Source organism: Lathamus discolor, chromosome 1 (assembly GCF_037157495.1).
Source record: "Lathamus discolor isolate bLatDis1 chromosome 1, bLatDis1.hap1, whole genome shotgun sequence".
Classification (NCBI taxonomy): Eukaryota; Metazoa; Chordata; class Aves; order Psittaciformes; family Psittacidae; genus Lathamus; species Lathamus discolor.
Genome location: NC_088884.1, coordinates 131,430,786 through 131,456,566, shown reverse-complemented (window position 1 = coordinate 131,456,566; position 25,781 = coordinate 131,430,786). Strand labels below are relative to the sequence as shown.

Here is a 25,781-nt window from a genome sequence, read left to right as displayed (position 1 = left end):
CAGGTCTGTAACTTGCTGTGCAGCCTGTTTGCCCAGTGGGAAAATGACTGAACTAGTTTTAGTAAAGATGGCAGAAATCTCTGTGGTAACAGTAGCTGGGGGTGAAAATTTTGCTTGAAAACTGGAGAGAAGTAAGTTTTTCATGTTGCCAAAGACAAAGCATATGAATGTAGTCCTTATATTGGCATTTATTAGATGGGAGTTGAACCTTGTTTGAAAAGGAAGAAGTACAGTAAAATGTGCAGTTTTCAGAACCTGCAGGTTGTGTGGCTATACTGCCATGGCTTTGCATGCACGTGATGTAGGAAGGGTGATTGAACAGCACAGCACTCCTGAGAGCAGATGCAGCAAGAAGGAAGACTGGTAAATATACATAGGGAAGAAATTGTGGAGCCCAGGTACCTGTAAGCTACCATGCTAAGGTATGGAGTGCATACTCACACTGTTTCAGTTGTAAGGAGCCTGCAGTTTGCAGTGGGAACAGTATTGCTCAAAACTGCAGGCTATAATGAAAGCAGAGATAGTGTAGGGTGAATGGGTAAACTTGGAACTTTTCCAATCGATCTGTCTTGTTTTTTTTCCAAATCAGTCCCATGGCAGTGTCTGATGCTCAGTTCAGAGTGGCTTGGAGTTCAGGTGGAGGGAGCAGCCCTTTGTAGTACCCTTCCTGAGGAGCAGAGCATGCCCTGCTTGCTCATACTGAGCCCTGTGGCTGCAGAACTAAAACCAGCCTGGATGATGCTACAATCTAGGTCTGCCTGGACCATGTTGCTCAAGTTACTGGGCTTAGTGATTCCTTACTAATTATTCCTGCATTGTGCATAAAAATTCTTGGGTATATCTCTGATGCTATTTTGGTAGCTGTGGACTGCTGAATTGTTTGTTCTTGCTAGTGGTTTTTAGTTCTGTTCATGAAAATCTCTTGCTGTTTGAGTGGCATACTTATTTAAAATGTGTATAACTACTAAATACGTGATGCTTGAATCCTTTCGTTTTTACAGACATGAAGTCGATGCTTAGGAGGCTTACATGATTTCATTACAATGCTAAGACTGATGTCATGTAGCTGTTGTCATTATAGTTTATAGCTGTAAGAACTATTATAGCACTGGGGAGTCAGACAGCCGCACTAATTAGGAATTTGAATATCTTATCAGTGTGGTTAAGAACCTAGGTACTTGGAATTTCAGTTACTCAAGGTTAGTAGGGTTTATATTTTAAATAAATAAACCTTAACCTCTCTTTTTTGCCACCTGCACAGAAAAAATACAGGTGTGATTATAATTTTTCAGGTAGAAATACAGTTCTTCAATTGCTTCATGATTGTTACATAGATTTTTGTATGTAAGTCTTTTGTGAGTCACTGCTGTCTCCACTTTGCTATAAACTTTAAAGATATTTCAGAAAATTAAAATAGTAACTAAGAGCAGTGTTCAGAACCCATAATAGTGTCAGAGTTACCTCCTCTGCTGTACTCTTGAGTAATCTGAACACAAAAAGAGAATTAAATATGTCAATGCAAAGGAATAGATTGTCAAAAATTGGTTTTGAAAGCACTTTCATAAAGCTCCATGTTAGAAAGCTGGGGATGAAAAAGTTGGAAAATTTTCTGATGCTGTTTTGCTTGATCCTATATCATGATCTAATGTTCCATGTAATTTAAGGAATTGAGGTTATGCAGATAAAGAGGTGGGTTAAGCATATGAGTGTGAACTAATCACATTTCCATCCCATTATGATACAGACTTGCTCTCTGCCTTTAGACAAGTTTCTTAAATTCTGTAGTTCAGAATACAGAGTTGTGTGCTAAAAATGCTGTGTGTCTTTCTCCAAATTTATGTTGGGTATCAATGTAGTAGTAATGGGATTACACAAGGTATATGGAGTGCTGAAGAGTTCAGTGCTTTGTGTTTTCTTGTCTGTAAAATGGGGTTGATACCTGCTTATTTTACAGAAGTGTCTGTGAGAATTAGTCTGTAAATCCATGGTATTAGCTATTATTAACTTGAGGAGGTGGTGCGTTGGGTAAGTAGGACAATGGGCTACAGGCTGAGGACCTGAGTTGTATCCTTCAAGCTCTCACTGACCTATATGCTTCCCAATAAATCTTTTTGCCTCTTCTGTGCTTTAGCTTTTCTATTGTAAAGCTGTCAGAGCTAACTTGGTGAAGAGCACTGATATAAATATCATTAGTATGAAAGTAAAAGCTCTGTCTTTCTGAATAAAAGCTATTGTAGAAAACTAAATAGCAGCTTCAACTGAACATAAAGCAATTGCTTTAATTTTTTTTTTTCCTATAATTTGTCACTCAGGAAATAGAAGTTTTTTTATAACTGAAATTTTCTCCTCTTGGAGATACGTTATCTGTGTGCTCAGTCATAATGATCTAGTGGATTTGTAGAATAACTGTAAAACAATATCTAAATTTGAACTCTTAAATATATACATAACAGTTGAACTAAACATGTAGGTTTTAGTTTGTACGTTCATAGTTTGAACTAATTGTGTTTGTGTATACATATGCATCATTTTTGCAGGTCTAGTAACTCATGTTGAGGTAAAAGAGTGATTATCAGCTTATTCTTTGTATTTAGAGTTTGAAATCAGATTGCAGTCTTTCAGAATGTAAAGAGATCCATGTTTTTCCAACATCCGTAAGAAAATGTGTTATTTGGGGGAAGAAAAATAATGCACATGTAAGGTATCTGTTGTCTTTCTCATGACATCAATAGCTAGCAGTCCTATTTAAGCATATTCAAATAGGGAAAATCTGTACTTGAAAAGCACATGCTCCATTTCTTAAACATCAAATAATGAATTCTCCAAAATCCTTTTTAAAGAGTTCTGTACTTGAAAGAATGGATATTCTAGGAAATAGCTGTTTAGAGATAGTACAGGGGAATAGTTTCAGATTGAAACTGTTAGACATTGATAAAGAACTGTGATTTAATCCTCTTGGGTTTTTTGAATGTGTTACAGAAGTGGTAGTGGAGAAGTATAAAACAAAACACCAGGCAAACTCAAAAGCGTAAGCACTGAAGCAGTTCAGTGCATTTTCCTCTACTGGGATTGCAACAGACGCACTGAAAAATGCATGACTTTAATTTTAGCCATAATACCATTAGGACAGCTGTATCATCCTGTCGTAATGCATTCGTCTTGCTAATTATCATTTGTATTTTATATAAGATTTGGCCTTTCTCACTCTGCAAGGTCATTTCAATGCCTACAAATTGAAAGCAATAAACAGCTTGTTTATTGCTTAAAAGCAAGTCAGGTGTCTCTCCATGGAAACCAGCTTTTATAGAAATCCTGTGAATACCAGAGAATTTTCTTTTCCCTGCTTACCACTAAATGAGAAGCAGACTGCACACTGTGCAAGTCTGTATGCAAATGCTGCGGCTTGTTTATTCCCTTCCCCCAAATTATTAGTTTATGATCTGGCTGACAGTGAAGTGGGAAGTAGAGATTTAGTTAAATTACTTATTACCTACTGATAAAGAGTATGAAACTACAGGTAAATCATATTTAATTGTTCCAAAACTTACAAACTCTTTACAAACTTAAATTACAGCCTTAAACTGTAGTGTTGTCTCATGTTGTCATTGGCCACTGCAAAAATAATCATATAAATGATTCTAACACTTAAGCATTGTGACTAAAGAGTAGTGTGGATGCATCGTTGAATAAATCATTGAAATAACTTTGAAACTCAAGTGCTTGAGTTATATAACACTAACTGCAACTGAAATACTTAGTAGCATTTAGAATAAATGCATTTACCTGTTATGTGGGATCTGGGTTCTTTTTTGTTTATTGATAGTGAATTGTCCCTGGTTTTTAGGCTTTACTGACCACGTGTAGACACCTACTGCCTTTGTCATGAAAGCAATGTTGTTGCCAGTGAATGCTGAAGTACATTCAGTACATACTTGACATGCATGCCTCCTGTGGATTACCTAGTTTTCTGTCATAGTATGTGTGCGTAGAATAGGAATATGATGCTGTATGAGTCGTGCAGAATTCAGTTAGGGCAGATTTTCAGCCAGGTAACTTGGGAAGTACAGGAAACTATTACTGTGGATGTGAAGTTCTGTGGTCATGCTGGACTGTGGAAATAGTGTCACCACTGCTTCAGGAAGGCCTGCAGGACCTTTTGCTCGCTGCTTCATTAGACTGCTGCTTGGTTTATTTGAGCATTGTTTAAGGAGTTGTGATTTCATGGATGCCCCCACCATCTTTTTTGGTTTTTTTTTTTTTTTGGGGTTTTTTTTGTTTGGGACGAGCCCTTATCCTGTAGTATTAGTTATCCTCTTTCAGTAAGTGATACAGTATGCATTCTATTGCTTGTCTGTTCTATACTAAACTTTAAATTCTTCTGTTGCACAGTTCCTAAGGACGCCAGTGTTGCATCTGCTGTGGTTTGGAAAAGGTTATCTATGGATAGGCTTCAGACAGTTACTGTTTGTCTTAAAGTGGAGTTTGCAGCTTAAATTCTTCCTTAACATAGATCTGAACTAAGTAAAACACAACTCCATTTTATTAACTTAATCAGATTGGAGAACAACAAACCAACTACATTTAAGGTTATCTGACCCAGTGCCTTGGTGTACTGCATCACTGTTGCTGCAGCGAACTACTTGTGATATTTCAGATGTGGTTTTTAAGTCATACCTCAGGCTAACTATAAAAAGATCTGTTGAGGAACTGATGAAATTAATGAGGAACTAGAGAGTTTCAGATTGATCTTTTAACTCTATCCCCTTGAAGAAAATTTGCTGCTGCGTATGTTGCATTTGGTCTGAACTTTTAGTGCAAATTTAATGCTCTTCCGTAATTCAACAGAGATTAGTCACTGGTTTTCGGAAGTCTTCTGATGAGGCTTCACTGAATAACTTCACAGCAGAATCTTCACTGTGATTTTAACAATTCTTTCACTTATTAATAATGTTTCTTTTGAGTTGTGATAAATCCAGTATTATCACTGTTAGCAAATCCTTAACCTCAAGAGTTGTTAGAAAGCTGTTGGTAGCAGTAAAGTCAGTTTCTACAGTATGTAAGTATAAATAATAGTGAGGGTAAAAATGAACAGCATGATGAAGAAAGTAGGCTGGAGTCTCTTTTCTGCCTCCCGCAAATGAGAAAAGCTGTCTTTGTGGAGAGATGGTAAAAGGTGTGGATGAGGCACAGTAAAAGGTGTGGATGAGGCACAGTAAAAGGAAAATAGGTTGAAAGGAGAAAGTCTTGTGAGAGGCTAAGGAAAGGAGACAGAAAGAAGAGATGAATGAAAAAACAAAAGCCTGTGTGTTGAGGGAATGTGAGTGGAGAAGCTGGAATGTGAGAGTAAAGTTAGTAAAATTTTGTCACGCTTTATTTGCATATATGTAAGTAGTAGCATCTGGTAGAGCAATGTGTAGCAATGTGTATAGATTTGCATTTGCACTAGCTGAGAGCTTCTGGTAAAATTGTGGTCGTATTAAGTGCTGCAGAAGTTGCATACCACTACCTTCTGGAGAGCTGAGTGACAAAGTAATGCAGTGTAGCTATCACTCCAGGGTTTGTTGTTTCATTATTTCTCAAAGCATTTACTGTCCAGCATTGGGAGGAAAAGTTTGTTCCATGCCATTATTCTGATTTTTGTTTGGGTTTGGTTTGGTTTGGGTTTTTTTTTGGTTTTTGGTTTTTTTTTTAATCACAGCTGATAGGGGGTTTTTTTTTTTTCAGAAAAAATGAGCAAGTCAGAAGATAATTAATTACCTCGATGCTTATTTATGTGTTTCTAGTCTGTTTACTGATTATAGTTCTTAACTGCATCATATGAGTATACACTCCCCAGCTACCTTATACAGAATTAAAGCAATGATGTACCAGTGAAAACACAAAACCTGTATTTCTAATTAAAAATGTCCTCATTCAGAATGCCATTGCCTTAAATGGAATTAAACTAGTTCACACCTTTCACAGAAAAAAAGAGCTGTTTGGAATTTGCACTGACAGTTATTCTGGAGCTTAAATGTGTTTTGTAAAAGACTGCCTCACCAGCAGCACTGGTGCCAGAAAGGTAGGCCAAGACTTCAGTTGAACAACTGTTCTTTGCCACAGCCTTGCATCTGATGTGCAGTCTTGTTTAACCTGTGATATGCTATGGATGTAAGGCAAAAGATGAAATTGTCTCTCATAGCTTTGTGATAATATAGTTATCAATTATGTAACGTAATGTATAATAAGTGCCTTCTTCAAATGGTTGTTCAATTTACTTTCTACCAGCTGTGTTCTGCAGTGCTGGTTTTGCATGTTCCCATAAGAACATAATTATTTTGCACCAAGGAACACATTGCAAATTGATGTTATCATGTGAATTGTGTGGGTCTAGTTATTTTCTGTGCATTTCTTTTTTGTCCCTTGTAGGTGTATCCAGACGAATCTCATCCCAGGTTTGTCTCCTCAAATGGTGTTGATGGCTGTCCTAGTCTTCCCTTATGAATAACTTGCTGAACTTTAAAGATGCTTTTCAAGATATTTTTACTTTATTAACCTGTTGGTTGGCACACTTGATCTGCACTGGTTTGCTGTGTGTCTGCTTTTGAGGTGATTTGCATTTTCTCTTGACAAATGAAAACTGTGTTTGCTAAAGTGAGCAACCTCACAGTTAGGAGCTGCTTAGGGACACTTCTTGCTTATATTGACTACTGTACTGATGGTGCAAGCTTACTAATTTCCAGAGAGATTTTGAGATTCATTAACTGTTTGGATTTTGAATTCTTGATACGGTTTCTAAATATCACAAAGACATCATCAATATTTGCATCAATTCTGGAATAAACTAGTTGAGATACTGCAAGAAAGTTTTAATGTTGGTTTGAAGTAAGAACATGCTCATCATTCTTTGAGCTTTTTAGCTATTAAAGGCTGCCTCAGACATCCCTTGCCAAAAAATTGCTGATGCTGGAAGTGTTTGCTCAGGAAGTATTGCTGCATGCCTGGTTTGGGGGGGGGGGGGGTTGCTTTGTTGTGACTTTTTGGTTGGTTGGTTCTTAATTTCTGCTTTTCGCAGAGCTTCTGCTTTGGATGCTTTTTTTTAATTGTGTGTTGGGCTTCTAGGGGTAAAAGTGAGTGGTATCTTCTGGAGGCACTGTGCTATTGGAGGAAGGTGGGAATGGCTTGAGTAAGGCTTCCTTGTCTGTGTCTGAGGTCCAAAAATCTGTTTGATGTAGCCTCGTACCGCCATTCCTGTGCCATAGATAATGCAATGGTTTGATAGGGTGATATCATGACAGCAGAATGCTTACAGCAGTTCCCAGAAGACGGCCTCCAGAGCTTTAGGAAGCAAAGGCTTAGAAATAGGTCAGTAGCAAAGCTCCACTGGAGCTATAATAAACATAGCTGGCTCTGGCCGAGAGTGAGGCTTTCCATTTATGTTATTTTACAGTTGTGCGGGCCTGTGTTGCTGTGTATTTTTAACTGTGCATTCTTTATTCTCCTGTCTTGCAACCTCATATCTTGGTCTCTTGCTTTTTACTGGTTTAAATTGCTGTCCTGGGTTGAGCAGCAGCAGTCATTTTTCTCCTTCTTAGGAGCTAGTACAGTGCTGTGTTTTGATCTTTTGGCCTTGGAACAGTGCTGATAACACCGATGTTTTCAGTTGCTGCTCGAATGTTTGGTCTGGCCAAGGACTTTCTGAGCCTCATGCTCTGCCAGGGAGGAGGGGAGGCCGGGAGGAAGCAGAGACAGGACACCTGACCCAAACTAGCCAAAGAGGTATTCCATACCACAGCACGTCATGCCCAGGATGTAACTTAGAAGGACCCAGAAGGGCTAGAGGGATGCAGGGTTGGAGGAGGTTTCGGTCGGTGCTTGGCTGGGGGGAGTGGGGTAAGTTATTGGTCGGCTGGTGTTAAGGTGTTGTATTCTTTCCTCTTGTTATTTCCTTTAGCATTATTATTATTGGTGGTAGCAGTAGTGATTTGTGTTATACCTTAGTTACTAAACTGTTCTTATCTCAACCCGTGGGAGTTGCATTCTTTTTCGATTCTCCTCTCCGTCCCTCCAGAAGCAGGGGGAGGGCAAGAAGGGGGGGAGTGAGTGGACGAGGTTTGTGGTTGGGTTCAAACCACGACAATTGCCATGCCCCAATAATTTTTCTTGTCTTGTGTATGCTCACTCATTTCTCTCCATCGATTAAATTTAATTCCATCTTTCCCTTTACAAGTCCTGCAGCAACATGATGTAGGATCACTTCAGGAGCAAAAGATCAACAAAATCACTTCAGGAAATGCATTTTGTATCTCTGAGTCATGCTTCCGCAGTGTGTTTCCTGTCTGGAACATCATTTCTGTTCTACCTCTCAGCTGAGAGATATTTTGGATATCCTTGGAGCAAAACTCAAATCTCTTTCCATGTACAAATATCTAACTATTTATGGTTTAATTCTTGGTTCTGAAGGTTATTTGTAGTCCTGGCTTCCTGAGATGTTTTCTATGGCTTGGAAGACTTCTCCGATGCCTATATAGGTGCCTCGGATGATAGCACTGTGATGATGATTGTTCAGTGCTGCTTTAGTTCAGTATAATGGTAGCCCTATTTGCATATAATTGCCTGTGCTGATTTCCAGTACCATAGTAACTCAAGCAGAAACATTTGAGGATGGATGTCTGAGCATGTTGTGTCAGTGTAGAAGTTGGGCAAGGATACAGGTAAAGGTAGAGATCAGGAGTGATCAGAGTTGAAGGGAAGGATCAGGAATACTGGCTATGCAGAAGAAACAACTATGCACATAAGGCTGATTTATATTCTGATTCCACACAAATGCTTACAGATATAAGCTGTGTGCATATTGCTGATTCCTTTGTGTTACTCAGTTATTTGCTGTAGCTGTTCAATTCCTCTTTATTACTGGTCATAAATAGGGAGGAGGGGGATTCCTGTGAGAAGGAAGCAGGTGGATGTAAACTAAGGCCAAAATGAGGCTTGATTTTTGTGGTGAACCTTTTTTAAAATTAATGTACTAAAGACAACTGAACATCACTGAAAAATCCTGAAATGCCTAAATCTGGAATTCAGATGGAGGGAGGTGAAACATAGCTTGGTTTTTCAGGTCTGTAAATAAATTCCAATAATAGGATGCAATATTTATGCTTGGTTTGGGGTTTTAACCTGAGTGTTTTTATTTTATTCCATTTTAAAGCTTTCCTACAGTTGGAGAAAAAAGATCAGAAGCTAAACATTAATCACCCGTCTAAAGGAAGAAGGAGAAATTATTCTTTCACAAGTGAAGAAGTGAAAAAGATTGATCGGGAAAACCAAAGGTTGCTAAAAGAACTGTCCAGACAATCTGCAAAGCCAAGGAGAAGTACCTCTTTGAAGAAGCCATCTCTACCACCTCCTAAATTGTACCACAGTGCCCTCAACAGGCAAAAGGAGCAGCAAAGAATTGAAAGAGAGAACCTGGTAAGTTTTGAGAACTGATTTGGATAAGTAAATAGAGGACTGTTTGTTGTCAGACTACTCCTGAATACTTACAAAACTGGTAAGGCAGCACTTGGAGCTTTATTGCAGTAAGTCTGCAATGAATTTCTCTTACTATGCTGTTTGCATGATTGTTCACTTGTTTTTGGGGGGAGGAATGATGCTTTTTTTAAGATGAAAATAGTTTCTAATTTATATGAGCTTGCTTTACTTCAGTATAACTCCATTTAAGAGGAACATAACAACCATTACTGTTAACATGCTCATAACTCTGGATAGCAATCTGACTATTCATCGTGCTTCATGCATCATGATTACTAGTCTCTCAAGAACAGGCTTGTGAAAAATATAGCAATCAATATGATAGCATGAAACCCATTATATTTGAAATACAGGGGATACAATGTGAATGTCACTTTTGATTTTTAACTCATTTTGTACCTATCTGCCTCTTTCAATATTTGTAGCATTCTGCTTGCAACACTATTTGAATGTAAGGGCAATCATAGTACCTTTTGTGGAAAACAGAAATTCAGACTCATAAGGCTATTGGCAGAGTTGTCAAATTAAAAAAATACTGTTTTGAGTAAGATTTTTAGTAATTGAACTGTAATACATACAATGTCATTTTTGTGTCTGGTAGTTGTTCATTACTGTCTTTGAAAAGGAGATTAAGATATAGCTAAAATATTTGGAAAACTTATAGTGGAAGTAGTTTATTAACTTTTTTTTCCCCTGTGTATGTTGCAGTTTTCTTTTATACAGTTAGATAAAGACACTGATTCAATATGGAGGAAGTATATTCAGCCTATTCAGGAAAGTACATTAGGTTTTAGTTCTTCGAGCTTTCAGACATCTAGATTGTTAAAACTTTCTTTCCAGCTCCACTAGAGTAGGGTTGGCCAAAAGAACGTTATACTTTACACACTGAAAGAATTTCACATAAATACTTGTTTCAGATGTGTGATAATTCCTATTGTCTGGGAAGAAATGTTTTAGGCTTTGGTGTGTTTAGGTTGGTAGGAGGGCTTTCTTCTTGTATTATGGGGTTGGGTTTTTTTCAGTGGTTGTTTTTTGTTTAAAATGTTGAGAGCAGGATTTGCTCTTCCACATGAACTTCGGTAGTAAGAGTACTTGTAATCTATGGGGAGGAAGAGCTGTGTCGCAGTCACTTAATAATATGCTACATAATAAATAATCATATTAAATAGATGTATATGATATTTTATAATGTCTTTGAGTAAATGAAAGTGTACATTTTCTTTTGACATACTGCAATATTTGTCCAAGAATATCTTGCCTTTGCAACCTTCAGATCAAAAATTCAGCAAACCTAAGCAGATATATTGACATTTCACATGTTGCTGTTCCAGTAACTGTTAAAGGGTGGTTGCTTGTAGTCCAAGAAATAATATCCTTCATTAACTTATTAATTTATGCTTTAGTTGTTGTCCACTCATACTGCTGACAACATGTTTGACATCAGAATAATTTCTTAGAATTTATGTTAGGACATGGTGCTGTTTTAGACTATAAAACATTTGGTTTACTCTTTTCCCCCCAACTCAGGATGATAGATACTGCTCTTCTGTTTGGAAGTGTGCGTTTTGTTTAACATTGGTATCACTTTTGAGCAGTTCTGTTTACTTTTTTATTCTGTTTGAAGTGTACGGGCACCTAAAGCATCACAGTTCTAATAAACTGAATTTCTAGCACTACTTGGGATTACAAGTATGACATGCTTTCTCAGAGACTGCAAAGAAAAGAGCTGTCCTATCATGTCCATCAATGAGGGGGTTTGCTTTGTATAGCTTAAAGTGTATGCTTTATGAACTTGTTCTCTTCTGGTCAGCAGCTTTCTTCACCTTTGTAGACTGAAGAGCAGGAATTCCATGGAACTTCCTTAGCAATCGTTCTTCTATTACTTGGCAGGATTTCTTTGTTCTATACAGGGTCTGAGGTACTGTATACAGGATGTGCTGCTTGATACACCTTTGTGAAATGTTTGTTGGAGAAGGATACAGGTTTTGTAAGTAATTCAAGAATAGAAGTGTACAACAGTACTCTGTGCAGGGGGCTAAAGAGTTTTGAGTGTATCTTGCTCTCACAGCCTCTGCTAGAAAAAGTTATGATGGCATAAAAAGATGCCTTGCTCTGAAGAACAGTAGTTAAAAGGTAGTGACTAGCAGTTTATGGAAAAAGCACAATTAGCAAAATAGATCACTGTGCACATTAATATCAGAATTTTGTACTTGCTGCTTTTGACTCTGTGCTTTCATAAGGGGAACCTGCTTTTGATTGCTTATCTCAGCTAGCACAGCCTGAGTGCATCTCTTGCCAACAGAGGATGCTGCTGATTCAGGAAACATTCTACTCGTGTGTTTGAAGATATTCCCAACCCTGTCTCCTCTCCAGTGGAAAGGGACATAAGTGTGACTGATACTTTTCTTTCTTTTCCCATATGTGCATATATGTGTCTGTGTTGACATATTAATAATTTCTGCCAATATAAGTAAGATTCTTAGTTTCATAGACTGGACACTACACACCATTTAAACTTTTAGTGTTTTCTTGTATAGTGCAAAAATCTGTACTGGTATATACAGGTAAGTATTTGGGGACCTTGAAATACAAATTTGCAGCCACCACACCATTCTTCAGTCACTTTATCTAAACTTGGAAGTAATTAATATCTGTGGTGATTTTTTTTTTTTTTTGGGGGGGGGGAGGTATCTTTTCCTCATTTATATTAATTCTGACTGGGATTTAGGTGTTAGATGACCTCAGTGAGCTAAACTGCTGTGTTCAGCCATTTCCCTGGGGAACAAGTGATGTTTGTGAGTTAACACTGGAAGCTCTCAGCATGTCGGGGACAACAGTTCTCAAACTTTAGATCAAAGGGGACGGGCATGTTCTCTCTTTTTGTGGATATTTGGTCTTCCTTGCATCCCTGTGCATTCTCCCTACCCCATATGACGAACTGCGCAGAACACTCCATGTTGTTCATTCCCTCATGACATACTCCCCTAAAATGTACCCAAAGCCACACAGATTCAACTCTGATCCCAGTTCCAGTATAGTCACCTTCCCTCGTAAATTAAAGTAATGACTTACTGTGCTTCTCTGCCAGGGTTGTCTTTCTCTTTTCACCTTCTTGGTTCCTGAAGACATCTGTGCTGCAAACGTCATCAGTGCTTCCCTCTACCACGTGCTGTATTTGTTGTGCCCTTTACCAGCACAAAAATCCTTCAGCAAAACAGTTTTCCTTCTTTTGTAGTCTGCCTTTTGTCTTGCTGGAAAACCTGAACCTCCTTTACAAATGCAAGTCTTGTATTGCTATAAATGACTGTACATTCATTTGCCTCCACCTGATTTAATGGTGTTGATGGGCTGTGGTAATTGGGTTGGGAGGAAAGGGCAAGGGAGGAATAGTGCCTTTGGCCATCCCCCTAACTGCCTGCCACCATATACAAAGAATATACCTTATCTTGAGCCACAGCCTTTGATCCTGTGCTGTGCCTGCCCTGCCATCTGTGTCATGCTGCCACCAGGGAATAACTTGAAGGTGTGACAAGAAGCAGGAGGGAGGAGGCACAGGTCCGTCCGGATTGTGCCTGGGCCCCTTGTACCTTCTTCCCTCGATGTACTCCACACTGCTTTTTCTCTGCCTTCACTTTGTTCTGTCCCCAAAGACCACCCCCATCAGGTGCTCAAGCCTCAGATGCAGCATGTTTAGCTGGCTGTAGAAAGAGTACTAAGGTTGTTCCACCTTACTAGTCTCAGTCTGGAGGAGAAAGCTGTTGGGAGTGCAGTTGTGAAAGAGAACATAGTCTTCTTGGTTCTTCCCAGGAGCTCAGAAATACTTACATTTGGTTGGTGGCTCCTTAGAAACTCAGGCACACAAAGTTTTGTGAGGAACTCAAGCAGACAGGCTTTTTTCCACATGCTGGGTTCAGAGCCACTGTATGCCAAGACTAAAGACAAAACACTGGTAGTTCCCAAGATACCAGCAGGTGGGATTGGCACATAGATGTGCCTGGCTAAGATATACTGCAGTAAGGTGCAAATGTAGTGTGATTCTGTGATCTTAGTGTTTAGGTTACAGGCTCTTTGTGGTCTTGTGGTCAGGATTTTTGTGGTCTGCTGATTCCTGACCCACTGGAGACTCCTGAATACTGCTGTGGTAATTATAATAAAGATATCAGTCTCTATTATTGGCAGTTCAAGGAAAATTTTATTACTTTGTACACTGTACTCTTAGCCTACATCCGCTGAGGTGATGCCGGGCACAGGCAAACCTGGTAGCTGTTCAGTTAAAAAGACTTTCCTGTATGTTGAAGAACTTCAGGAGGTTTTGGCATTCAGTTTGTCAGGTTAGAGCTAACTAATGCAACTGGCAGTTGAAGAAAATTACCAATACTTGTACTGGTAAGAACAGAAAACTGTACTTGAATGCGCTGTTACTTCCTTCCCCTTCCCCCACCCGAACTCTGCAAAGGGACAGTGTGGTCACTTAACATCAGTGACATTAGAGGAGGCATAATATAAATAAATTGGAACAGCTGTCAGGGCACACTGGTCAGCTGGTTAGGATTCAAAAGAGGTGAAACTGGAGCCTTCATACATTTAAAAAGCAAAGTAAACCAAGAAAAAGTAATGCTGTTTTACCTTTTCTCCAGACTCAATTTAGGAGTGCTGTATTTGCAGTTATTCTTTTCTTCCTTTTTCAATGTAGCTGCAGAAAACTGTGTTCTGATTAACAACCCCCCTCCACCTTTGTCTGACTGAGAGCATAAAAATTAGTACTCTCCCAATATGCCCAAAATTGAATTAGTAGCATCTATTGTTGCCCACTGTATAGCACCAATCTTTTGCTACAGTGCCAGGTTCCTTTGTTCTCCAGTTGTTGGCAATCTGATGTTTCCCTGTCACTGAGAGTATGTATTTTAGTGTCTTTCTAGATACTAATCTGTGTCCAGATGCCTAGATTTATAGAGGATTATCCCATTCCTAGAGGGTAGTAATGCAGGAACACCTTCTGTGATTTCCCCGCCCCCCCCTCCCCTGTTAATATTATTCTGCTTTTATTGTAAATTATTTTACTAAAGTAAAAGAAGATGGAGGAAATAGAAGCCTGGGGAGGATTTTCTCAAGTCGGGAGGTCATCAGTGGTATGATATTATGTATGTATTGACTTGAATCAAGAGCTCTGAGGAGCTACAGTGCAGGTTAGAGCAACTAATGACATTCCTGACATTAGTCCATTAGTGTGGGTTCTTTTTCTCCTTTTTCTTTTTTTCTTATTTATTAAATCTGATTGAGAATATGTATTTGGTTCTAAACATCCAGATTATGTCATAGGATCTGATTCTTTGGTCATTCAGATCAATGACAAAATTTCTGTTTACTTTAGTGACGCAGGATTAGGGCTCCAGAGATTTAGCACTTCCATAGGACAAGGAGACTGGCAGTGTTCTTCAGTCCATTTCTCAAAAGTAGAACATGATGAAAGAATTAGTAGATTTATATGTATAACTGAAAAAGAACATTTGTTCAAGGTACTTGTACCATTGAACAAGATAATTCCTCTGTTAAGGACCTCAAGATTGTAAGGTTGGTAATAAAAACATAACAATCAAATTAGTTCTGGGTCATAGATACAGTAGGTCAGGACTGCCATTTCAATGTGTTGATGAGTTCATTTCTGTATACAGCAGGCTATTCTCCAAACTGCAAAATTCACAACTGCAAATAGCATGTAAGCTAACGTGCCCTTGGTACAATTCACAGCAGCAGGCAAGGGAACCACAGGAGCTATTCTCTCATTCTCTAGAAGAGCTTTTCTTAGAACACTTCTGCACCACAGAATCTGTATCTGCTCTTTCCGTAGCTCAGGACTGTATCAAGTGCAGTGCTAACCTCTTCAAAAAGTAATATTGTAGTGCTGAGAGGTCTCTCTTTTTGCTTTGGTAATGGGTTGGTACCTGTCAAAATACAGGCATAAAAGCAAAAGCAGCAAATTGTATTTAAATTAGAATAAAGTAGGCATATTATATTCAGAATCAAACGTGAAATTACTGCAGTGTTAGGGTGTGCAAATTCCATGAGGCTGTTACAGTTGGAGTGCAGAGCTGAAACATGCTCTATTCTCATAGGGAAGTTATTTCTACAATTTACCCAATCCATTTGTGATTGAACTGACCATATAGAGAGCTTCCATTCTTAATATTGAAGGCAGATAAGTAATCTCTGCAAGTCTAAATGTAGGTAGTGGTATTAGGAAATGCGGCTGGAGTTGAGTAAAATGCTTGATGTAACATTTAGAGCCAAGTCTACCATTTAATGTTCCGCAGCTGGCTTTAGTGAAGAGCTATTTCTAGCTGAAGTCCTTTCTTTGACTTTTGCTTACTTCAGTGTTTCCACTTGATGGTGAACTGACTGACAGTTGGTACAAGCACTTGACATACTATGTCTAAGCTGAAATCACTTGTCCTTTCTCAGTGCCCATGCATAAACTACCAAGAGTTTGTAGATTCCTGTTGCAGCTGGACAATGACATCCTGTGAATATTATGCTATATCCTAAGTCACTTTCTGTTTGGTTTTTTTTTTTATTGTAAGAATAAAAGCAAACCACAGACTGGGAGTGGGGAAGAATGATCATACAAAGTACAGTTTAATGACTATACAGACAGATTCTTGACTTCTACCATATGAGCATGCCTCTAGACCATACATCCTTATTAACAGAGTTATTTTTAGTACTTTGGAGACTTAATGTAATCACAGTTTGTGTTCTCCGCTTTTGGTAGGATGCATGTCATAACCTTGAACAGGAATGGTTGTGTCATTGCCAAATGTTTGAAGAGCCATCAAATGAACTAATGTGTGGATTTATGTGAGGCAATTACTGAAGGCAAAATATGTATGAAGTTGTATGTAGCTGGGTACTTTCAAATTTGTCCTGACATCAGTTTAGGGGCGGGTTTTTTGTGTTGTGTTATGGTTTGGTGTGGTTGTGTTGTTGTTTTGTTTTTTTTTTTTTTTGGGGGGGGGGGGGCAGGGTTTAGCTTATGTAATTTCTAAAACCAATAAATCCTGTTTTAAGTAGATGTAGTTGTGCAGACTGGGAGACTGTATTTTACAAATACTGTGTCATAGCAGTTCTAATGCTACTGCATGATTGCCAGGGTTAATTTTAACAAGAAGAAACAATGTCCATAACAATAATTTCAACTAATTTTCAACCCTTAGAATTACATTATGGATAAAATAGTGTCATGTGAATGTTTGTGCTTTCCTTTTGACATTACTTTCACAGAATTGAGTCAGTAATTCTCTCTGGGGATCTAGGGCAATATAAAATGGTCTAACTAGGTTTGCAAAGCAAAGATTTGTTAAAAAAACCCAACAAAAACACCCAAAAGCCACCAACTTCTTGTCCTTCTGGAAGTTTAGAGGAGAGGAGTAACCAAAGGTGGGATTAGAAGAGTGCAGCCTGTCTTCCCACCACCTTGACTACTGCCAAGCAGATGTGTTTCAAGTTACAGTAAAGTAGAAAGAACTACGGGGTACTAAAGACGTACTCAACATAGAATTAATATGTCAGGGATAGATACTGTTTGTGTCATAATACTGAGAAAAGAATTGAATGCAAGAAGAATAGCCCATGAGTCTCCCAGTGGAGGAGTTCATGTTGTGCAGTTCTAAAAATCAAGGGATTTAGTGCAGTTCACATAAAAATCTATTGGTGAATGGGTTGTTGTTTTTTTTTTTTTTGTGGCTTGTTATTCATTCTTCCTCTTTCTTGACGATATCTTTCTTTGATATTAAGGCACTCCTGAAAAGACTGGAAGCAGTGAAACCAACACCTGGTATGAGGCGTAATGAACAACTGCTGGACTATCAGCGCCAGATGAGTTACATAGGTTCTTCACCTTCTGTAAGAAGAGGAAAATCTGCTTTCAGCCATCTTAGTCCTTTAAGTAAGTACTTGGAAGTTGTACATTCTTGCATTTCTTTGCATGTGTCTATCTTTTTATAACTCAGAATTATGAAGCACTTACTGCTAGGAATAGCAGATAAGTTCCTTTCCGTTCCTTAGACTGATCATTTATCACACAAAAATCTTTAACGTGAATTTTTTTAGCCATACCAAAAGTATGATGACCATACACATTGTTTACTTACCATGCTAAATTTCGAAGAAATTACCTCATTAAACGTCTTTTCCAAGAAGGTCTCATTTTGCCAATAGCCTTTATTGAGAGGAGAACAGAAGGGGGAAAAGAAAAACCCCAAAGAAGATTCAAATTCTCTTTCAGTGAATCTACTGTTTCTCTCAGAAATTGCGTATGTAATATTTGGAAGCAGATCATGCATCTCCATAGGGCCATACACATCAGGTTAAAGGAGCACAGCACTATGGCATGGGCTTGTATTCCTTGTCCTGAGCATTTTGTTTTGGGTTTGTATTCAACTTACTGCGATTTGTTGGTGTTTCCAGATTATTTTTTTCCCTCTGGAAACTATGATAATGAGTGTTGCAGTACTAATGTAGCATGAAATTTTCTGTTTTACTGAGCATAAGCATTCTCACTCTCTTTGTGTGTGTGTATGTGTGTGTTAACAGGAGCATCCTATTCAAGAGCATCAGCTGTACCAAGTACAATGAGCCAGAGGAATGAAAAACCCATACCTGATTCAGCCAGTGGGGCATTACAGAGACCTAAACCCACTACTGTTCGTGCTGCTTGGTTATAAATGCATTCTTTGCCTCACATTCTGAGATGATCCTCAGCCTTTTTAGTGCTTTTGTAAATTCTGTGGGCAAAAATATTTCTTGCATTGTTGAGTGATTAAAATGCATTGTGTATGATATAATTGCTTATAAAATGGTTTTAAGTGAACACTTTCACTTCAGTAGGTGTGTTCCATTACAGGAAGAATTTATGAAAGAGAAAGAGGTATTTAAATGGTCAAGTTAAATAGAAAATGCTAATTACTATGTTATTCTCAGATCGTAAGTGGCATTTGCATCCATAACATGGAAGGACAGCATTGCTGCACTACAGGCACAAGATGTAAAGAAAACCTTTAATAATACCTTAAAACATTGCATTAAACTCATATGCTTAATTCCTGGATTGTACTTAGTTCCTGGCTTTAGGTAAGCCTTCTGAACTTCGTGGTCATGTTCTTGTGACTGAAAGAATCTTCTCTTTACAGCAGTATGAAGGGGTGAAAAGCAGATTGTGTATTCCTGCATGGTTAGCTAGAATATTAAGACTGTAGATGATGTTCTGCCACTCTTGCACTCCAGGTGTTGAATGTTTTGTGTTCAAGGCTATGTCTCTTCCAGATTTAAAAGAATTTTGGAACCTTCATGTAGGAAAGAAGCATCTGATGCTACTTGAACAAGAGCAAAGGCTTAAGTGAACAATAGTTTCAGATTCATTCTAAAGAAGAGTAAGTTTTAGTTACTTTGCAAGCTAGAAAATACTAAGCAAGGGAAATATTTCATGGCCATGCTTTTGCAGATCCTTGCCATTCTTGGTGGGGAAATGCAAACTTGAGCTGCAGGCAACATGAACATCTGATTTTGAGAGGAGCTGTTAACCAGGTTTTAAAAATAAATAAAAGCAGAAAAGAGAAAACCTTGTTATGCTCTTAAACTGTGTTTTAACTTCATGTTCATACCAAATACTTGTAATGTCAGATAAGCTTTGGTTGCAACATCTGTTTACCAGGGGAGCAAAATCTAATGAAATTGGTAATTGCAAATAGTAGATGGTATGCTTTATTTCTATGCATAAAGGCAAACTTTCAGTGAGCTTATTTTGTAGGACTGTAGTTTTATAAAAAGCATAAATTGTGATGTCACTATTCATGGATGTTGCTGGAACCTTTCTTGTTTCCCCAGCTTCTTCCCAGGAGAGATACAGGAAATCTCTCTGTGTTGTGCATAAAGGGAAAAACCAAACCCAGCCGTATTTAGTAATGCTGGGTCATAGCCCTATGAAAATGAAAGTTTATTATTCTTTGCTCGTGCTTGCATGAGGGCATAGGCTTTCAGGTATTCTGCCTTGTAACAAACGTTTTCCTTGGTCCTGTGTGATAGTTTGGCGGAGCTTCTGCACTTGGTGACCTGCAGATCAAACACAGCTGTTTGACAATATTTGAACTTTAAGCATCATTATGGCAGACAGGTTTTTGTTGCCATTATTATTCATTGATAGGGACTGTAAGGAATTTTTTTACATAGTGCTGATGTATTTATTTGTACTATTGTGCTCATTAAAATTATTCACTATTTAAACATTTTTGTCCTTGAATGTGAATATTAGCGTCACAGTTCGATACTTTTGAATGTTCATATGCCAATGTTTTTCTGTGAAGGAATTAACCAGATGGATTACTTTTAATTGCTTCATTTTATTTAACTTTGGTATGAAAGACTGTCGATTTTATATGTAATTTTTGTAAATCATAAGAAATAAAATATTTAACATTAATTGTGGCTTCTTTCAGAATTTTGTAATTGGTACTGAAGTGCGAAGGAGGTCACAGAAGTGTTTGGTACTACATCTAGGGGAAGAAAATGAAAAGGGTCTGTTTATTCATTGATACACTTTATCAGTTACTGACTTTGGTATGGCTTTTTAAAAATAAGCCATATTGGCAGGTCTTCATTAAGTTAGATAATCTCATAGAAATTTTCATAGCAAAATGTCCTGTTTCTAACAGACTTTTCTGCCCTTCTTTTAAGGTTCCTCTTTATATTCTCTTCTTTCTTTTCCCCCAACGATCTCTGTGAAAGAAAAGTGCAAGCTGCTTTGCTCCTCCTGAAAGTGAGGAGCACTTTCTGCCACACAGGTTTGACACATGGTTTCAGGTAGGAGCCAGTCTCCCTGCTGAAGTGACAGGATCGCCAGTTTGGGTGATAGTACCGGTGCATTGAGCTGACTACTCTGGGAAATGGAGTGTGATGCCTCTGTCATGTCTTTGTTCCGGTAGTGTTTCTGCCTCGTTGTGGGCTACATTTCTGCCAGGACAAGGTTCTGCTATGTAGTCTGTCTACTGTACTGAAGGTCTTAAAGAAAGCCCTGCCTCAGATCAATAACTATATGAGATGAAGAAGAAATGATGTTTCCCTGTCTGCTCATTTAGAACATATAGGATTTCCTTTGTGGCCTTCCCCTGTGGCAGAGCCTGTCTTCAGTCAGAATGCTTCCACTCTCTACTGAAGATCCTGAGGTATCTCTGCTGGCATCTTGTCACTCAGATGAGTGTCTGACTGCCCTAAAGCAAATGGCTGGCTGAATTCATGTGTCTTCTGTGATGCATATAGGCTTTACACTGGAATGTATTTTCCTCATTGTCATGAAACCTTCCAAGCCATGTAGTCTTGACCATCCTAGGCAGGCTATGATGAGTATTTCCACTGTAATATATATCAACAAGGAAGTAGAGTGGAGAAGGAGAGGTTCCTTCTGCCTCAAAGTGGTGTATCTTACATGCCAGGTACACCAAGCATCAGGTGTAATCTTCATGGTGTTTACTTGCTGTTTACAAACTGGCAGATGAACCATGAGATTCCTACCTGATGAATGTGAAACTGTGAACTGCAGCTGGAGCCGTATTCCAGGACTGCAATTATGCTGTGTCGTGGTTTAAGCTCAGTTGCCAACTCAGCCACTCAGCTGCTCTCACACTCCCTCCCTTTCCTCCCCCCAACTCCCAGAGGGATGGGGAGGAGAATCAAAAGAATGTAACTTCCACTGGTTGAGATAAGAACAGTCCAGTAACTAAGGTATAACACAAACCACTACTGCTACCACCAATGATAATGATAAGGGAAATAACAAGGGAAGAGAATACAACACCTCAGCACCTGCCGACAGATACCCAGCCCAACCCGAGCAGTGATCTAGCCCTTCTGGGTAACTGCCCCCAGTTTATATAGTGGCATGATGTGCTGTGGTATGGAATACCTCTTTGGCTAGTTTGGGTCAGGTGTCCAGTCTCTGCTTCCTCCTGGCTTCCCCTCCTCCCTGGCAAAGTATGAGGCTCAGAAAGTCCTTGGTCAGAGTAAACATTACTGAGCAGCAGCTTAAAACATGGGTGTTATCAGCGCTGTTCCCAGGCTGAAAGTCTAAAGCACAGCACTGCACCAGCTGCTAAGAAAGAAAAATGGCTGCTACTGCTGAACCCAGGACATGTTGAGGTTATACTGTTTCAGGTATCAGCAGGGGTTACTAATGCATGTGATACAGATGTGGCTTGAATTCAGGATGCATGGTACTCATGCCTTGGTCAAGAAAGCTGCTGTACATCTCTTGGCAACTCCTGGTCAAGATGAGACAGGATTTGGCAACTTTGATCACTGTAGCTGTCACTTCTGGTTTCAGAACTACCTGTGTTACTCATTAGAGTCCTAAAATGCCATGACTTTTGTTCTGCCCTCTGACTGTGTACAGCAATCATAGTTCACTGTATTATATGTGGTCAGAGTTTGATTCTTAGGACTAGAATATGCTGTTGAGACATTTAAACTGGTTAAAAGCAAGAGGAACTTCACAATGGTAACACACAGGTGGCTAAGATATACTGGCTGGGGCATGAGTCTTCTTCCCCTGACATGCTCTATTGGCTAATGATACTCTCCAGCTGAGACTGTCCAGTAACTATGGCACCCCTGCCAGTGCACTTAAGTAGGTGTGAAATAATTATTGATATTTCTACAACAGGAAAACTAAAGTTCTGTGGAAAAAGCTTAAGAGGCTTAGGCAGTGCCAGATAATCGCTAAGTGTGCCAATCAGCAAATCACCTTAAAGGACACATATGTGTTCAGTGTATCAAAAAAACAGGAAGAAGTTCATGAATATATTAATTTATTTCATTGTTTCAGGTTTAGTTCAATTGAACATCAGCAGACAACTTTTTGCTTAGTGACAATCCAGGGAATTCTTTGTTATTTCCACATTCCGTAAAGTATGTTTGTAAAATAAGGTTATGGTTTCAGCCATATTACTGCATAATTTGTCAGTGAAGAGGCTGCAGTTAGGAACTCAGCCTGGTGCTTTAATATAGTTTATATTTTTAGACATGTTTTTCACTTACTATGTATTAAAAAAAAATACAGCTTAAGGAAACATTTTAATTCATGCTATGTCATCACACTGTTGGATTAGCTAGAGGCATCACTTAGTACAACAGTTATTTCCAAAGATGTTATTCTCTTAAATCTCCACAGTATTACATTTTAAACTAGGTAGAGACCACCTAAGTCTTTGCTCTAGACAAAATATATTACCTCAAATTTGAAGTATAATATATACACAGGTTCCAATACAAATGTTGGAGAAATTTTCATACAAAAATGGAACTGTGATGTAGTGGACAATTTTTAAATTGATGCATCCTGGTCTCAGTCAGATGTTACTCAAACTTTGTTTCCCTAGGAAATAATTTTGTTGTCCATTATATCACAATAGCATATTCTTTTGAAAAAGTTGAGAACAATTGAACTATATTATGATGAGTTTTAGACATATTTCTTGATTTCATCGTAAAGTACTAGTACAAAAGCTCCGCCCATGCCTCTCAACACATTCGACCAGGCACCTTTGAAGAACGCTTTGGTTCCTTCATCTTTAGCTATCTTCCTCCAGCAATCAATTGTGCCCTTGTACATAATATCAGCTGTGGAAAGAGACATAAAGGTTAGAAGGCTTGAAGTTACACAGCAATTCTGTTTCAACCTTTGTATGTTTAAAACAAGGAATAAGGCAAGAATTTAAAAATCAATTAATAAGAAGTAATTCTCCATGTGGAAATCTAATCAGTCTCAGCCTTTTAAGTGGAAAAGGCAGAAATACTACCAATGTATTTCCTGTATTTTTTTTGTTTTTTAAGGATTCTAAAAAGAAGTCATTAGTCTTGCATAATACAAAACCCACCCAGCATCTCCCACCACATCTTGATAAAGAGATGCCTTCTGCTGCCAGACCACCATAGCACTTATTCTTACCTCCCTTTCGGCCAGACTGCATCATCATCCTACGTCGCACAGTATCAAAAGGGTAAGAAACCAGCCCTGATACTGCAGTGACGGTCTGGGCAATCATCCAGCTCACTACAATATGCACGTTCTTTGGATCAGGCAACATACCTGTCATCAAGAACAAATGACAAGAATCAGTACAGAGGGAAAGGGTTGTGGGGAAGATGGCTGTGAAAGAAACAACCACCCACCAACATCAGGAGTCACTCAAGTCAACATAAGCCTGAAACTTCTCCCTTCATCCATATTTGACTATTATCACCTACTGCAAGTTTATAGGACTGCTGGATGTTGGGATCTAAGCTGATTTCATGCTCCCTGACCAAAAAGTCTCTCCTGCAGAACTCTCCCAGGCTTGTGTCACGAGGAACAAGCTACCATACAAGCCCATCTGTACAAGCCTTAAGACAGAGAAAAACTGTAAAGTGTCTGAACACAGACTGCCAACCCAAGGCTTCTGCTTAGAATAGCAAATTAAAGGGGTCAGGAACGCATTTCAGGAACACATGCGCGTAATCTAGCACTAGCACCCTGAACTGGTGCTGAACCAAGCCTGGCTTGTCCTTGTACTGCCAAGTGCCCCAGAATTCCTTTACCGGACAGGTCTTCCCTTGCAGTCACTTCTCCATGCACTTCTTACCCTTGGCCGTGTCGTAAACCCCAAAATAGGCTGCTCTGTAGATGATGATGCCCTGGACAGACACACTGAATCCTTGGTACAGGCCCTTCAAGCCATCAGACTTGAAGATCTTGACAATGCAGTTGCCAAGCCCAGTGAACTCCCTCTCACTGGCTCCCTTGCCCACATCAGCTGCCAGCCGGGTCCTGGCAAAATCCAGCGGGTAGACGAAGCAGAGGGAAGTGGCTCCAGCGGCACCCCCAGATGCCAGGTTCCCCGCGAAGTAGCGCCAGAACTGCTTGTGCCTGTCCACTCCCCCCAGGAAGATCTGCTTGTACTTGTCCTTGAAGGCGAAGTTGAGGGCCTGGGTGGGGAAGTACCGGATCACGTTGGCTAGGTTGCCTCTCCAGAAGGAGAGGATGCCTTGCTCCTTGGGGATGCGGACTACGCAGTCGATGATGCCCTTGTACTGCTTGTCCGCCGTGATCTGCTTGCTGGCATGCTGCACCTGTAGGGCGGAAGGGGACGGGTGGGAGGGTAAAGAAAGGGACACCGCAGGCGTGACCCCGCACGGCAACCCCGTGAAGGGCAGCGGCCGGGCCTGCCCCACCGCTGGCCCAGCTCCCAGCGCCCCTGCGCGGTGCTGAAGGGCAGCTCCCGCGTAACCGGAGCCGGCCGAGCTCCTGCCCTTATTTAGTCACGCCGGCCGCCGCTCCGGCATCCACCTGTACCACAGCCCCGCCGCCCCCCGCACCCCCTCACCTGCAGCAGCAGCTTCACTCTCTCGATGGGGGCGACAGCCGTCTTGGAGATGGCGGCAGCGATCCCACCGGCCAGAAAGTCCTTGAGGAAGCTGACAGCTTGGTCACCCATGCTGGCAGCGGGTCCGACACCCCCCGCCCGGAGACAGCCAACGAGCCGCGCACCTCCCCACCCGGCCGCCCCCGCGCACGGCCCGCCAAATGGCGCCCCGCCCCGCGCCGCCCCTCTTATATGCCACGGACTCTCGCGATAGGAGGAGGCGGCCACCGGGGCGCAGGCATTGGCTGGACCCACTCGAGCCCGCCCCCATTGTAGGGGCGCGGGGCAGCGGCGCCATGTTCCCCTGTGGAGGGAGCGCGAGGGCCGCTGGTCTCGGGACGTTTAAAGGGCAAATTAAAGTTATCTGCCGGGGACGCTATGTCAGAACATGTGCCCGCTGTATTAATAGCTCCCGGGAGGCACAGGAGGGGATGAAGGAAGCTGGCAGCAGTACCTCGGGCAATGTTAACTGTTTCGTGCAGGCTGGAGGCTGGTGCCAGAGCCTGAAAGCTTCCCCAGAGAGGTCTGGGCGCAGCAACCAGTCAGCTTGTTGAAGAGGGAGTGCTTTGCGCCTTAACTTCGTGCGCATGGATTCACACCATCAAGGCAGAGGGGGACATGGGTGCTGGCAGGCGCCCCAGTGGGAATGCCGTGCCCTACAACAAAGGTCAACTTGGGAGGTGGTGCAGGGTGCTGTGTTCATTGGAAACCCAGGCGTGCTGCAGGACTTGGGCTTCCCGAAGAAGAGACAATGTGCCCTCCTGTGCTCCTTCATTTCAACTGTGCAAGGCCAGACCCTCACAAGAGTCCCAGTCAGTCCCCTCTGCAGGA

General features: G+C 40.3%; 2 protein-coding genes across 3 annotated transcripts in view; one reads left to right on the top strand and one right to left on the bottom strand.

Moving 5' to 3' along the window:
• Positions 1-19,978, top strand: part of CFAP97 (cilia and flagella associated protein 97) — a 34,849-nt gene extending 14,871 nt beyond the window's left edge. For both annotated transcript variants that reach the window (XM_065695565.1, XM_065695576.1), the window contains exons 4-6: positions 9,185-9,447; positions 17,299-17,449; positions 18,097-19,978. In XM_065695565.1, the coding sequence (XP_065551637.1) occupies positions 9,185-9,447; positions 17,299-17,449; positions 18,097-18,227 (545 nt within the window). In that variant the 3' untranslated portion in view covers positions 18,228-19,978. The remainder of the gene's footprint in view (positions 1-9,184; positions 9,448-17,298; positions 17,450-18,096) is intronic.
• A 2,363-nt stretch (positions 19,979-22,341) lies between these two features.
• SLC25A4 (solute carrier family 25 member 4) lies at positions 22,342-25,102 on the bottom strand. Its single transcript, XM_065695556.1, has 4 exons — positions 24,912-25,102; positions 24,171-24,657; positions 23,498-23,638; positions 22,342-23,169 (listed from the first exon to the last, which is right to left on the bottom strand). Exons 1-4 carry the CDS (start codon positions 25,020-25,022, stop codon positions 23,012-23,014), a joined length of 897 nt encoding a protein of 298 aa, XP_065551628.1. The 5' UTR covers positions 25,023-25,102; the 3' UTR covers positions 22,342-23,011.
• Between the last annotated feature and the right edge of the window lie 679 nt (positions 25,103-25,781).